The sequence below is a fragment of the Ovis canadensis genome, chromosome 2 (assembly GCF_042477335.2).
Source record: "Ovis canadensis isolate MfBH-ARS-UI-01 breed Bighorn chromosome 2, ARS-UI_OviCan_v2, whole genome shotgun sequence".
Classification (NCBI taxonomy): Eukaryota; Metazoa; Chordata; class Mammalia; order Artiodactyla; family Bovidae; genus Ovis; species Ovis canadensis.
The window spans coordinates 38,579,069-38,595,237 of NC_091246.1; the positions used below are offsets into that span (position 1 = coordinate 38,579,069).

At 45.9% G+C, this 16,169-nt stretch overlaps 1 protein-coding gene across 4 annotated transcripts in view; it reads left to right on the forward strand.

Annotated features, from left to right (window-relative positions):
• Nucleotides 1-16,169, forward strand: part of TRIM35 (tripartite motif containing 35) — a 59,928-nt gene that overhangs the window by 14,466 nt on the left and 29,293 nt on the right. For 2 of the 4 annotated variants that reach the window (XM_069575935.1, XM_069575937.1), the window contains exons 3-4: nt 1,678-1,908; nt 3,071-3,189. In XM_069575935.1, coding sequence (XP_069432036.1) covers nt 1,678-1,908; nt 3,071-3,189 — 350 coding nt within the window. Of the gene's footprint in view, nt 1-1,677; nt 1,909-2,228; nt 2,252-3,070; nt 3,190-4,719; nt 7,531-16,169 lie in introns of those variants that run through there. The other 2 variants (XM_069575934.1, XM_069575936.1) reach the window with 2 other exon arrangements.

Sequence of the window (16,169 nt, forward strand, 5' to 3'; positions counted from 1 at the left end):
GCCCCATGCTTTCGCTCTTGTATGCAGTCCACACTCCTTGCAGTGGACTGATCTTTTAAATAAAATAGATCGGTTGTGTCACTCCTCTGCTTAAAACTGTCTAGTTCAAGCTCCTCACCATGGCCTCAAGGGCCCTCATCCAACCCCTATGCCCCTCAGCTTCATCTCCCCCCAAGCTTGGCCAGTGCCATCTGCCTGGCTGGCCTGATGTGGGATGCATTGGGGATACCTGGGTTGTGTCCGTATGTCCAAGTGACAGCCCCTGTCTGTCCATCCCAGCTGCTGTAGAATTCTCATGTAGTCAGTTGTGGAGAGTCCAGGATTCTGGCTTGATTAATGCTTTTCCTCTCAATTCAGTCCATCCTGGTGGATGAGAGGTGAAAGTTTGTGTCTTCCCCTTTATTGAGAGGCTCCATGGCCAGTGTGAGGCTGGCTGGAGCTGACTTTGCACTGGCTGGCTTTTCCTGTCCACTCTATTTTTTATCCCCCTGTGTGATAAGAATCCTCCCAAATTTCAGTGTCTTCCACTGTACATTGTCAGTCTTTTTACCTGATATTTCAACTATGCCATCTCTCCTCCTATGCTTTTCTTTGGTTATTAAAGTAAGTGTGCTTCCTTTCATAAGAATAACAGCTATCTGTATTTTTTCTGTGGCTGTTCACATTCTTTTTCTTGGGATGTTTGTCTTTTCTTCTTGTAGAGACTTAAGAGCACTTTGTATATGAAGAATAGCAATCTCATATATGTTGGAAAGATTTTTCCTAGTTTGCCTTTTTTCAATAAATTGTGCATGCGTGCTCAGTCACGTCCAACTCTTCGTGATCCCATGGACTTTAGCCCTCCAGGCTCCCCTGTCAATGGGATTTTCCAGGCAAGAATACTGGCGTAGGGTTCCATTTCCTCCTCCAGGGGATATTCCTGACCTAGGGATTAAACCCTTGTCTCCTGCATTGGCAGGCAGATTCTTTACCACTGTGTCATCTAGGAAGCCCTTTCAATAAATCATTTCCCTCCCTTTCAGTGAATCACTTTGTCATATTAGCATGTTATTGATTCAGTTTCAAAATAAATACTTTCTACTATTTTTTTGGGTGAGCATCTATCAGTCTATCAAATTTGAAGTCCTAATATTGGAAGGTGAGTGATTTTTAAAAATCGTTGCTGTTTGCAACAGTTTACTTCTGTGATTCAGAGTCCCTCACTATCGTACAGCCTGTGCAAGTACAAAATATCACTGAGGAATTTATAGAATTGCAGTTGTCCTCTATAAGCACTGATTTTGTTTTATTCATTTATCTAAACAATCTCATTATGCTGTTTGACTTTTTTATTTAAAGCATTTCTTTTTTTAAAAAACTTTTGGCCGCACTCCAGGGTCTTCCTTTTGGAGGACCAGCTTAGTTGCCCCAAGCCATATGGGATCTACGTCCGATGCCCTGAAAGGGGGATTTTCAACCCCTGGACTACCAGGGAAGTCCCTATGCTGTTTGACTTACTTTAAACTTACAAATATGTGCTAAGAAAGCTGCATCTCTATTTTATCTTCGGAGGTTCTGCACATGATTTCTTTTCTTAAAAAATGGAGTTCCTTTGCTAAACATCTGGGGGCCACCCGCTGGGTGATGGCTGAGGCTCCGCCCCTCCTCTGCCCCACCCGGCCCCACCCTATGCTGCAGGTGGAGGCTGCCTGGCTGGAAGCACGGATCCGCCGGGAATTTGACAAGCTCCGCGAGTTCCTGCGTGTGGAGGAGCAGGCCATCCTGGATGCCATGGCCAGCGAGGCAAGGCAGAAGCAGCACCTGGCGGAGGAGAAGATGAAGCGGCTGACGGAGGACACGGAGGCCTTGGCCCACGAGATTGAGCGGCTGCAGATGGAGATGAAGGAGGATGACGTTTCCTTTCTCATGGTGAGGAGTGCAGCGTCCAGATCTAGTGACAGGGGACAGATGTCAGAGGCCAGTGGGGACCCTGAGATCAGCAGCCCTGGCTATGTTGTTTTTAAAATATCTATTTATTTATTAAAGTATTTATTTTGGGGGTGGTATTACTGTTGTAACAATATTATTAATAATTTAATTATAGCAATATTAACCTTAATATTATTATTAATTTAATAATATTAAACTTCTAATCCATCAACATGGGATGTATGCCTCCTTTTGAGGTCAGAGGTTTATATGTTTTCTCTGTGTCTACGTTTGTGTATCTGTTTTTTTTTTTTTTCCAGAAACATAAGAGCCGAAAACGCCGGTAAGTTGCCAAGTCTGGTAAGGGGAGGGGAAGCATAGGCAGAAATACCAGGGGTACAACCTCAGGTGGCTCCCGGGCCAGGCAGGTGGTGAGGCCAGCTGGTGCAGTACAGAGGCAGCAGTGGGACTGGCCAAGTGGAGAGCCCTCTCTCAAGACCTCCAGTTTGCAGTGGTGCAGCGTTGTCTTCCTGAGGGTGGAGTGTGACCATCTACTATGTGGGGAGAGATCGTCATCCTTCATGGTGCTCGTAGTTCTCTGACGGTCAGCCCAACATTTAACCTTGTTTCTTGGTCAGCCCCCCACCGAGAGTCTCAGGACATACTAGTTTGTGTTGATGGTTGTTGGGGTCACAGAGATGAATATGGAATAACTGTGTCCCAGTCAGAGCTGTACAAAGATGGAAGAGAATGCTTTGGGTGGTAGTGAGTTCCCTGTCACTGGAGGTGTTCAAGCAAAGGCCAGTGACACTTTCAACATGTGGGACTAGAGGGCCCCTAAGGTGCCTTCTGACTCAGACATCCTATGACCTGATGTGTATGTGTCATTTCTGCTCACATGAAATTAAACCATGTCTCAGAACCTCCTGTTTATATTTATCCCAGCGAGGGCAGGAAGGGCTCTAGTACTGAGTCCTGAAGGGTATGAGCCACCCAATTGGTTCCTAGTTCATCTCCCAACAGAGCCCGTTGTAGGTTTGCCTTGAAAAAGGCAGCCAGGAAATGCAGACCTGAGGCAAGGGATCCTGCTTCCAATTGACTGAGCTAGGCCTAGACGCCTGGCCCTGGCCCTGCCCTCCAAAGCCCACTTCTCCTTTCCCAGCCTCTTCTGCACGATGGAGCCGGAGCCCATCCAGCCCGGCATGCTCATCGACGTCTGCAAGTACCTGGACTCCCTGAAGTACCGCGTCTGGAGGAAGATGGTTATGTGTGTCGAATCTGGTGAGTGGGGGCCCTAGGCAGGTGTAAGAGGCCGAGGAGGTCATGCTGGGCAGAGGGCCAGCTGAACAAACTCCTTCCCGCTTCCTGCAGCATAAGATCTCCTCCTCCCTGCACTGGTCACCTTTCCAGCCTCTTTCACGCAGGTCCCTGTGCCCTGCTCCACTCCTGTCCTGCTGCTCAAACCATTCCTGACAGAGTGCCTTCCTTTTTTGAGTCCTGACACTTGGCTACCTCTCTGGAAAGAGCAGCTGACTTCCCTTTCTATTCAGAACCATATTGTATATATAATGAAAGAGAAGAGCTCCTCAGTTTAGGGCTGCCTCTCCCAAGGTGATGCTAGCCCATGCAAGTTGCTGTGGACTGAATGTGTCCCCGACCAAATTCGTATATTGAAGGCTTAAGCTCTGTGTGATGGAATTTGAAAGCAGGGCCTTTGAGAGGTGATCATAGTTAGAAGAGGTCATGTGGATGGGGCCCTCTGATGATCAGATTAGTGCCCTTTTAAGAAGAGACACCAGAGAGCTGGCTTCTTTTCTCTTTTCGCCCTCTGCCTTATGAGGACATAGTAAGAAGGCAGCCGTCTGTAAACCAAAAAGAGGGCCCTCACCAGAATGTAAGCATGTTGGATCCCTGGTCTCAGAATTCCAGAAGCAGAACCATGGGAAATATTGTCCTGTTGTTTAAGCCATCCCATCTCTGATACTTTTGCAGTAGCATCCCAAACTGAGACGTGATTTTATGGGGAGAAATGTCAGTGACCAGGGGCATGTCACATGCTTTTCTAAGGTGGTACAGGCATCTTGTGAGGTTCACTGACTTCCTGTGGGCTATCCTCACAAAAGACTGAAGTCTGGATGCTTTAAAATGACAGAATTTTATTCTCATGGTTCCAGAGGCTAGGAGTCTAAAGCCAAGGTGTCCGCAGGGCCACACTGCCTCTGAAACCTGTAGGGGAGGATCCTTCTTTGCGTCTTCCTAAATTTTGGTATTTTCTGGTGAGCTCGGTGTAGGCAGTTGCAGCACTGTGACCTGTGCCTCCATCATCAGAGGGCTTTTCCCCTCATGTAACTGGTTTTCTCCTTTTTTATAAGGACAACAGTTATATTGGATCAGGGGCCCCCTCTCCTCCCATCTGATCTCATCTTAAATTGTTAACATCTGTCAAGAACCTCATCCTCACATAAGGTCACTTCCTGAGGTGCTGGGGTTAAGACTTCAACACAGCTTTTTTGTAGGGCACATTTTTTTTTTTTGAACTTTATTTTGTATTGGGGTGTAGCCGATTAACAATGTTGTGATAGTTTCAGGTGAACAGTGAAGGGACTCAGCCATACATATACATGTATCCATTCTCCCCCAAACTCCCTTCTCATCCAGGCTGTGCAAGGCACATTTCAACCTATAATGCAACCCCCAGCCCAGGGCAGCCCCCTTTGTTCACTGGGCCAGGTGGAACACAGTGGGTCAGTTTAGGGGGACCCGAGGCCACAGGCTGGTCTGATTTCCCCACTCTCTTCCCTCTGCACGTAGTGCCTTTCAGCCTTGATCCCAACACCGCAGCTGGCTGGCTCTCCGTGTCTGATGACCTCACCAGCGTCACCAACCATGGCTACCGGGTGCAGGTGGAGAACCCGGAGCGCTTCTCATCAGCGCCCTGCCTGCTGGGCTCCTGCATCCTGTCGCAGGGCTCACACACCTGGGAGGTGGACCTGGGGGCACTGGCCAGCTGGCGCGTGGGGGTGGTGCGGACGCGACAGGATGCGGGCACCGAGGGCCACGCGCACAGCTGCTACCATGACACGCGCTCGGGCTTCTGGTACGTGGGCCGCACGCAGGGCGTGGACGGCGACCACTGCGTGACCTCGGATCCCGCCACCTCACCCCTGGTCCCCGCCATCCCACGCCGCCTGCGCGTGGAGCTGGAGTGCGAGGAGGGCGAGCTGTCCTTCTATGACGCTGAGCGCCACTGCCACCTGTACACCTTCCACGCCCGCTTCGGGGAGGTGCGGCCTTACTTCTACCTGGGCGGCTCACGGGGTGACGGGTCCCCAGAACCACTGCGCATTTGCCCGCTGCGCATCACCATCAAGGAGGAGCTGGACAGCTGAGGACCCTCAGGCCCGCGGGACTCCACTTGCATCCAGCAATCGGTCCCATTTCCTTCCTGTCCCTTCCCAAAGCCACGCTCGCCTTTGTACCTCTCTACCTCCTGCCTTCTTACCAGGATCTTCCTACTGACCTACCCTGTCATTTTCTGTGGCTCCAGGCAAGGGGCCTCTTCCTCCTTTTTTTTTTTTGGTCCCTTCTCTCACCTCCTTTGAAAGTCAGCTAGGAGACATCTCCTGGGTCAGGCTTTTTCCAAAGTTGTGGCATCCTCTGGATGTGAATTTCCTGGTCCAGATTCTAAGATTTCTGGGATAATGTTTGTTTCTAGAGTGGGTCTGTTTAAAAAATGTAGGTTTTAAAAAAAATCATTTTTCAAGTGTTGTGAGGCCAGCAGATGGGAAGGGACTGCTGTTGAAAAGAGTTTGTTACTTAAGTTCCTAGGAGAAGGGGTGCTGTGGTGGGGGTGGCGTTGGGGGCACACCAGGGGAAGCACCAGAGTCCTTGGGAGGCAAGGGGCGTGCTTTTCATGGAAAGGAACGGAGGAGGCAGGGTACTGGGTGAGTGGGTTTATGATCGGCAAGTCTGAGTGCTTTTCACAGGTTCTGGGGCGTAGTGGCTGCCCCTGGTTGTCCTGAAACCTGGCTTTGGGTTGACTGTGCATGTGTGCATGCTCAGTCACGTCCTACTCTTTGTGCCTCTGTGGGCTGTACCCACCAGACTCCTCTGTCCGCGCAGTTTTTCATTCAAGAATCCTGGAGTGGGTTACCATTTCCTATTCCATGAAATCTTCCTGATGCAGGGACTGAACCCGCATCTCCTCCATTGGCAGGTGGCTTCTTTACTGCTGAGCCACCTGGGAAGCCTGTGGGTTGATTAGCACAGGGGATTATTGGCTTGGAGTGGATCCCGGTGAGAGCCTGGCACAGGAGGTGGTTGGGGTACCGATTTGCATGTAAAAGATTGACTGCATTCAAAAGGCACACTCACAGGGGAGTTGTTTGTTGTCTGCAGGAACTTGCTGGCCAGGGAGGCCCCAGGAGCCAGAGTGGCCCCAGGAGCCAGAGTGTCAGGAATTCAGAAAAGAAGAAAATATGGTTATTCTAGCACCATTGCCATGGCTTTGGGCAGGACCCATGCCCTGGCTTGTCTGTCACTTTATACTGGTGTTTAAAGCTGCTCTGTGGGCCTCGGTGGCGCCCTTCAGGGCGGGGGTGGGGACAAGGCTGTCCACCCATTTGGCTCTAACTTATAGATTAAGACGTCTTGCACAATTTCCTCTCAACAGAGTTTCCAGAGCACTTTAAAAAACATGATTTAAATAGCATGGTTTTCACTTTCCTCATCTGCAAATGAGATGGTAGATCTGGAAGGGGATGGATGCGTTGCACTTGTGTGGAGGACCTTTCTGTGGTTCCTCTCACAGAGGTACAGAAGGAGGAGAAGAGGGGCTGTCTGTGTCAGGAGGGAAGGGAGGCGATTCTGTCCAGGGAGGGGGTCGGTGTCAGGAATGGGGGGGTCTCCAGGGCTGCGGTCTTTGCTGACCTCAGCCTGCTCGTTCTTGCTCTGCTTCCTTTACATCTTCATCCTGATTTCTTCTCCCTCTGCTGGGCCTCCTGACCCCTGTCTCACCTTTTCGTCTTCACATGCCTCTGGAGAGTTTTTAGTGGTCACCTCCTCACTTGTGTCCTGGGACAGGGAATGTCTCCCTGTAGGAGCAGTGTTCTAATGGAGGTGTTTTTACCGAAGACTCACTTTCTCCTGCTTGTGTCTCCTGGTTCACCAAAATGGACATTTTAAACAGAAATGATGATTCAAAACTAAAAACTGGTTATAACGGTGATGTGTCCATCATCGGTGGCCAGGGGAGGGAGGTGGTAGGATATACCACTGAGTCAAGGGGACCAGGTGCAGGAGAGGGGTGAGGATGTTGGCAAAGGGGTGGATGTGAGCTGAGTGGCCCCTCTAAAGATGCTCAGATTCAGCAAAGCTCAAGGCACTTTGGACCCAACACATCTGAGTCTATTGTGCACTTTCTACCATAAAGTATTTATCTAAACTGTTAAATGCAAATCACTACCTAATAAATCTTGACCTGAAACTATTTTGTTAGTTGTAAACTTTTAAAAATGTTTTTCCTTTTTACCTTAGGTGTTGGAAGGGCTTTGTTTGTTTTTACAGGATATTGTGGATTGCGTAGGCCCCTTTTTACCAAAATAAAGTGTTTGAGCCAAAGTATACTTTTTTTTTTTGACATTTTCCTTTTAGTGTTCTCATAAACAAAAAGTTTCATTTACCTTGTAGCATATATTCAATGTTTTTGTTTTTATCATGGATAATCTATTATATAGATATATGTATACTGCATTTTACTTACCAACTCTTCAGTTGGTGAAAACATTTTGATTGTTCTCACTTTTTGCCATTATGAATAATGCTGCTGTAAACATTTGTGTGCAAGATTTTGTGTGGACATATGTTTTTTGTTTTCTTGGATAGGTAACTAGGTACAGACTTGCTGGATCATGTCCTGACTCTCGTTTAACCTTTTGAGGGACTGCCAGGCTGTTTTCCAGTATGGCTGCACCTTTGTATAGTCTTATAATGTAGAGGGGTTCCAGTTGGTCCATATCCTTGTTAGCACTTGTTCAGTTCAGTTCAGTTCAGTTGCTCAGTCGTGTCCGACTCTTTGCGACCCCATGAATCACAGCACGCCAGGCCTCCCTGTCCATCACCATCTCCCGGAGTTCACTCAGACTCACGTCCATCGAGTCTGTGATGCCATCCAGCCATCTCATCCTCTGTCGTCCCCTTCTCCTCCTGCCCCCAATCCCTCCCAGCATCAGAGTCTTTTCCAATGAGTCAACTCTTCGAATGAGGTGGCCAAAGTACTGGAGTTTCAGCTTTAGCATCATTCCTTCCAAAGAAATCCCAGGGCTGATCTCTTTCAGAATGTACTGGTTGGATCTCCTTGCAGTCCAAGGGACTCTCAAGAGTCTTCTCCAACACCACAGTTCAAAACCATCAATTCTTCGGTGCTCTGCCTTCTTCACAGTCCAACTCTCACATCCATACATGACCACAGGAAAAGCCATAGCCTTGACTAGACGGACCTTAGTCGGCAAAGTAATGTCTCTGCTTTTGAATATGCTATCTAGGTTGGTCATAACTTTTCTTCCAAGGAGTAAGCGTCTTTTAATTTCCTGGCTGCAGTCACCATCTCCAGTGATTTTGGAGTCCCCCAAAATAAAGTCTGACACTGTTTCCCCCTCTATTTCCCATGAAGTGATGAGACCAGATGCCATGATCTTCATTTTCTGAATGTTGAGCTTTAAGCCCACTTTTTCACTCTCCTCTTTCACTTTCATCAAGAGGCTTTTTAGTTCCTCTTCACTTTCTGCCATAAGGGTGGTGTCATCTGCATATCTGAGGTTATTGATATTTCTCCCAGCAATCTTGATTCCAGCTTGTGCTTCTTCCAGCCCAGCGTTTCTCATGATGTACTCTGCATAGAAGTTAAATAAGCAGGGTGACAGTATACAGCTTTGACATACTCCTTTTCCTATTTGGAACCAGTCTGTTGTTCCATGTCCAGTTCTAACTGTTGCTTCCTGACCTGCATACAGATTTCTCAAGAGGCAGGTCAGGTGGTCTGGTATTCCCATCTCTCAGAATTTTCCACAGTTTATTGTGATCCACACAGTCAAAGGCTTTGGCATAGTCAATAAAGCAGAAATCGATGTTTTTCTGGAACTCTTTCCATGATCCAGGAGATATTGGCAATTTGATCTCTGGTTCCTCTGCCTTTTCTAAAACCAGCTTGAACATCAGGAAGTTCACGGTTCATGTATTGCTGAAGCCTGGCTTGGAGAATTTTGAGCATTACATTACTAGCATGTGAGATGAGTGCAACTGTGCGGTAGTTTGAGCATTCTTAGGAGAAGGCAGTGGCGCCCCACTCCAGTACTCTTGCCTGGAGAATCCCATGGATGGAGGAGCCTGGTGGGCTGCAGTCCATGGGGTCGCGAGGACACAACTGAGCGACTTCCCTTTCACTTTTCACTTTCATGCATTGGAGAAGGAAATGGCAGCCCACTCCAGTGTTCTTGCCTGGAGAATCCCAGGGACGGGGGAGCCTGGTGGGCTGCCGTCTAAGAGGTCGCAGAGTCGGACATGACTGAAGCGACTTAGTAGTAGTAGTTGAACATTCTTTGACATTGCCTTTCTTTGGGATTGGAATGAAAACTGACCTTTTCCAGTCCTGTGGTCACTGCTGAGTTTTCCAAATTTGCTGGCATATTGAGTGCAACACTTTCACAGCATCATCTTTCAGGATTTGAAATAGCTCAACTGGAATTCTATCACCTCCACTAGCATTGTTTGTAGTGATGCTTCCTAAGGCCCACTTGACTTCACATTCCAGGATGTCCGGCTCTAGGTGAGTGATCACACCATTGTGATTATCTGGGTCGTGAAGATCTTTTTTGTACAGTTCTTCTGTGTATTCTTGCCACCTCTTCTTAATATCTTCTGCTTCTGTTAGGTCCATACCATTCCTGTCCTTTATTGAGCCCATCTTTGCATGAAATGTTCCCTTGGTATCTCTAATTTTCTTGAAAAGATCTCTAGTCTTTCCCATTCTGTTGTTTTCCTCTATTTCTTTGCATTGATCGCTGAGAAGGCTTTCTTATCTCTCCTTGCTATTCTTTGGAACTCTGCATTCAGATGCTTATATCTTTCCTTTTCTCCTTTGTTTTTCGCCTCTCTTCTTTTCACAGCTATTTGTAAGGCCTCCTCAGACAGCCATTTTGCTTTTTTGCATTTCTTTTCCATGGGGATGGTCTTGATCCCTGTCTCCTATACAATGTCAGGAACCTCATTCCATAGTTCATCAGGTACTCTTATCTATCAGATCTAGGCCCTTAAATCTTTTTCTCAACTTCCATTGTATAATCATAAGGAATTTGATTACTTGTTACTAGCACTTGTTCGGAGAAGGCAATGGCAACCCACTCTAGTACACTTGCCTGGAAAATCCCATGGACGAAGGAGCCTGGTGGGCTGTAGTCCATGGGGTCGCTGAGTGGGATACGACTGAGCGACTTCACTTTGACTTTTCACTTTCATGCATTGGAGAAGGAAATGGCAACCCACTCCACTGTTCTTGCCTGGAGAATCCCAGGGATGGGGGAGCCTGGTGGACTGCTGTCTATGGGGTCACACAGAGTCGGACATGACTGAAGTGACTTAGCAGACTTAGCAGCAGCAGCACTTGTTAGTGTCCATCTTTTAACTTGGGCATCCTAGTAGATGTGAGGTCATATCTCATTGTAGTTTTGACTTGGATTTCCCTAATGACTCATGGTATGGAGCCTCTTTTCAGGTGCTTATTGTCCATTTGTTCACCTTCTTAGGAGCCTCTTTTCAGGTGCTTATTGTCCATTTGTTTACCTTCTTAGGAGAACTGACTTCAGATCCTTTTGCCCATTTTAAAATCTTTTTTTTGTTGTTATTGTTTTTACTATCCATTTGCGAGAGTTCTTCATACATTCTAGATACAAGTCCCTCATCAAGTACATGATTGCCAAACGTTTTCTACCACTCTAGTTGTATTTTCACTTTCTGGAAAGTGTCCTTTGAAGCACAGAAGTTTTCATTTTGGGGTCTGGTTTATTTTTCTTTTTGCTGTTTGTGTATCCTGGAACTCTTACCTTTGACACTGCCCTTAAGCCAGTTCTAGGTCTTGGCTCAGGCATGGGCAGCCATCGCAGCATGGGTAGCCATTCTATTGACAAAGAGCCCATTCCTTCTTCCCTTGAGCCCTCCTATCCACATGATATGATGATTGAGTGTGTGCATGGGAGCCCAGGTAAGCTGTACCTGGAAGTTTTCTAAGCTGGCGGCATCTTTGGTAAAGAGAAAGCAGCCGGAACCAGAAACCCAGATTCCTACACCCAAGTCCCAACTGTATGATTTATGAGCTACTGAGCCTTTGAGCCTCTGCTCCCTCATCTAAATGAGGATTTGGGGTACCTATCTCAGGTTGTTGTAGAGATTAAGTGAGGGGATTTGGGGGTTACAAATGCTTTGTATTATGTCCTAAACATACTATAGACTCAATGCGTGTTGGCTAATTCTTCAAAAAGTGGAAGATTTTGAATGTTGACATTATGGTTCATGTTAAGGAAAAACCCCAAAGGAAATTGAGAAATGAACTTACATTGGGAGTGCTTAAATTTCTTGAGACTGGAAGGTTATAGACATAAAACTTATGTTTATTAAAAACAGTGTGGGAAAATGGTTATGTTGTAATGACCGAGAAGGCTAGGATTTATACATATAGACGTGCAACACACAATTTGTCTCTAATTTGTGTGTGTTGTTGATGAGATCACCCACTTATGTGGCTGTAAATTCAAAAGGTTCAAAAGAACAGCCTTTCCCACTTCTGCCCAGACACTCAGCCCCCTTCTTTGTGGACAGTCATATTACCATGAAAAAAATCCTTCCAGAGGGATTCCATGTACAGCAGTATTCTGCTGTGAGTATATTCTGGTTCCCCCGATACACTCTAATTTAAAAGCAGATACTTGGGGGCTCCGCTGGTGGCTCAGTGGCACGGAATCCACCTGCCAGTGCAAGGAGACATGGGTTCGACCCCTGGTCCAGGAAGATCCCACATGCCATGGGGCAACTAAGCCTGTGTGCCGCAACAACTGAATCTATACCCCAGAGCCCGTGCTCTGCAACGAGAAGCCACCAAAGTGAGAAACCTGTGCACCACAACTAGACAGTAGCCGGTGCCCACAGCAACTAGAGAAAAGCCTGCGCAGCAGCGAAGACCCAGCACAACCCAGAATAGTAAAAGCAGATACTCTAGGTCTGTATCTCTAAGCAACCCAACAAAAGGAGACAGCTCAAAGGATGTTATTAAGATAATCTCCTCCCCTTTAAGAGGAGGTTTGTCATGGATGTTTTCATGTAGTGCATTCAGCTTCTTGTTTATTTCACCGTAAGGTTTTAAAACAGGGAAAAAAAGTGTAATTTTAGCTGCTCATGACATAGAAGACAAAGCTTACACTTGAGACCTCAACATACGTTTTTAAAATCTCAGTCCTTACCAAGGTATCTAGTGACCTATATAGCTAGTGTGTTAGTGGGGGATGAATGACCTGGGTTAAAAGTCTGCCTCAGCCGCTGTGTGACCTTGGGAGTTACCTAACTTCTCAGTGCCTTAGTTTCATTATGTGAAAAATGGAGATCTTAAGATGAGTGGAGATAATAACCTACCTCATAAGGTGGTCGTGAGATTAAGTGAGTAAATGTGTAAAACAGGACAAAATCTGACATGTACTTGGCAGTTGAGAGTTCACTGTTGTTTTACTTGGCTGCGCTACTCTGGTACTTCAGATAAAGCCATTCAACTTCTCATCTGTAAACAGGGAAATGAAGACATGCACATGATTTTTTCAAGGTCTTTTCCAGTTTTAATGTCCTTTGATCCACAATTTGTGTCACTAGCAAAGGCTGGTATCCTGCACACAGTAGGGGCTGCTGATTCCAGGTGCTGCAGCTGACCAGCTTTCAAGAACCTGAGTGTGGTTTGGTGCCAGCAGCCTTGTTTCCTCATGTGTTGAGTCTGGAGAAAAAACTAAATAGTCATCATGTTTGAAGGATGGCAAGGTTGTTCCAGAGAGGAGCAAGTCTTGGGAAATTGCTTCTAAGATTAGTAATCAATCATGCACAATAAAATTGGACAGTCATTTTTCACAGATGGTTCATGTGCTTGTATGTGCAAGATTAAAGATGTCAAATATTGACTCGAGTGCACCGTGATCTTTGTGGCCTCAGAGCTGCTGGATTGGGCAAAAGATGACTGATCGTTCGTGTTGGGGACTATAGTAGGTCCCTTCAATTTTCAAAAAGAAAATGCATCTTCTTACAAGGTTCTATGCCTCCTATTCCTTCCCCAGCCACGCCTGGAGGACCCAGCAAGACAGATCACTGGCTATTAAAGCCTGATTCCCTAGCACATGGGAAGTGCTCCTGTGGGTGCCATCAGTCCCTGTTTGTGGGTGTTGCTTGGGTGGGTTTCTTTCTCTAGGGAATAGGCTGAGGATGGGAAATTCAGGTTTCTATGGATACTGGGCTAGTTGGGATTTGCATCATGTATTTCAGAGACAATCTAGGAACAACGTGGGCTCAGGAGGAACATAGAGGCACATGGAAACAGTTGGAGGGCCTGGGTAGGCAAGCTCCATTTCAGTCCTTCTCCGGGTACGCAGATCTGAAATCCCCACCCTTTGGAGAGGCTGCAACTTGGAGCATGAGGATCCAGGGAGGTGGTGTGCGAAAGGCGCCCCCTACAGGATGTGACAGGTACCGAGAGCTCTACAAAAGTTAATACCCTTTTGCTTCCCTTTTTATCTCAGCAATTCCCTTTCTAAGGGGTCTTCCCTACCCAGGGATTGAACCCCAGGTCTCCTGCATTGCAGACAGATTCTTTACCGACGAGCCACCAGGGTAGCCCCATTGACTAAAGGGTCCATCAATAAGGTTTAGCATGTGAATTCTCCCTTGTTTATTTATAAAGCATTCCACCATGCCCCCACTTCTCCGTTATCTTATTTTTAATTTTTATTGTAAAATACACAAAATTACCATCTCATTTACTTTTAAGTGTACAGTTTGATAGTGTTAAGTATATTCATATTGTGGTGTTTCCTTCCTTACCTTAACCCCAGTGTTAACTACAGTTACATTTTTCTGTGTCCTTTCAGAAAATGATATTGTGCCCTCTCGTTTTAATCCCCACTCTCCCTTGACCACCCTGTGAGACAGATTCACCAGGGCAAGAGACTGGTCTATACCTGGCAGCAGATCCAGACCTCAAGCCCAGGTCCCCTGGAGTTAGCATCTCCAAATCCAAAAACACCTTCTGGGGTCCCCAACATCAAATGTGGCATCAGGGAGGCAGTTCTGTTTGTGAGGCCTGAACTGAAGGATGAGGAGTGGGGATAAAGAGGAGAAATAGGCATTTGATACACTGGAGGAGGTAAGAGGGTCAAGAAAGGTCCTGGAGGAATGTCCTACATGAGGAAAATCAGGAGCCTGATGGCTGCCAGTTTCCTAGCTTGAGTGATGATCTAGTCTCCGAGTGGTGGACCATAGGAGAGCAGGTGAGTTCAGTGTTGTGTAGGGGACATCAAGTAGAATTACAGAGAAGCTCTATAGCCCAGGATTCGAACAGGATGGGAAATAGTCGTTGTCAGAGTTGTCTTGTTGAGACTACTGGAGTCTGAGGTCTTGTGTAGAGAGTATCTGGAATAAAAGGAGCAGAGACAGGGTCCTGGGGGCATTGACACGTTGGAGGTGGGCTGAGGATTCCAGATCAGAGACATGAGGGAATAGAGAAGCAGAAGCAGGGCAAGGTGGTATGGCCGAAGCAAATTGAACATGTAAAAGGCAGAATAGAGGAAGCCACAACATCAAAAGACCCAGAAAGTCAGGTAAAGGGAAGATGAAAAAGAATTCATTGATTCCAGTTTACCTGCAGCCCCTGGCACAGTTTCTCCCAATATCAGGGAAAACAGAGAAAAGATGAAGATGTACAATATCCACAAGAAGCAATGGGTGACCAGTCTGTTGGCAGAAATTAGGAGGGATGATCCCAAATTACAAAGCAGAGGAACTTGAGTTTTAGCTCCCACCCAAACTTTGCTTCTTGAAATGTCCACACAGGAGACATCAAAAGCTACTTTATCCTCCCCTATCTCTCTATCCGTACTGTGTGAACCAGGTGTTACAGGGTTCTGCCATTGGGCTTTGGGGCTCTAATGGGGTGGAAAGGACAAAGTGGAATTTAAAAGAATATTTCATACTCATAAAAGCATCAAAGTATATAAGGTAAGTTGTTAGACATACATTACAGATTTGCTGCTATAATATTTGCCTATAAACCCAAGAAAATCAACTGAAAGCAGAACTAATAAGAGATTTGGTAAAGTGAATCCAAATGATATTAGTTTATAAAAAACAAATTTTTATGCCAGCAATATCCAGCTGGAAAATGATATAGAAATAAGATTCCAATCACAAAATCAACCAAAATATAGAACTACCTTGAACTGAATAGAAACTTTAATGAAAAAATAAAAAATTGACTAGACTGACCAGTCATAAATCAAAATAAGGCTTGGCTTCAAAATTGAAGTGATTTAAATTTAATTTGGAATAAGTAGAAAGGAAGCTTAACCAAAATATTTGTGGCAAAAAGTGTTTAAGATAATCCTATCACTAAGATTGCATCTGGAAGAAAACTAATGATATTGGGTCCAGAAATTATGTACAAAAGACCCCTCGTTCAACACAGATTTAAAATAGGGAACAGTTGAAAATCATCTAAATATGTAATAATACCGGTATAGTTAAGTTATTCTGTTTGCTGGAAAACTGTGATGCGACTAAAACAAAATCAAACCACTAAGAATATTTAAAGACATGAGGAAATGCTTACATGAGAAAAGCCAAAGAGGAGAGAGGACAAAGTATTTATAATCAGTGCAATTCCAAATTCGCAAATCTATCATCTTTCTAAAGTGACTGATATTGTTAACCATGGATATCTCTGGATGGTATTCACCCTTAGCTTCTGTTTTCCTCCTCTGTTTTCTAAAAAGAGAAAGCATTACCTTAAAACTCAGAAAAATGTAACGTTATGAAAAGCAGAGCCTGTTACAGGTGGCTGTAAAATGATGCCGGGTTTTATTTTCAGAACTGTGAGGCTAGGAGGGCAATGCCTGAACTGACGAGGGACAGGATACGACGCTGAACTCGGTCCCCACAGAGAGGATGAGTGACAATATGAGGACAAACGG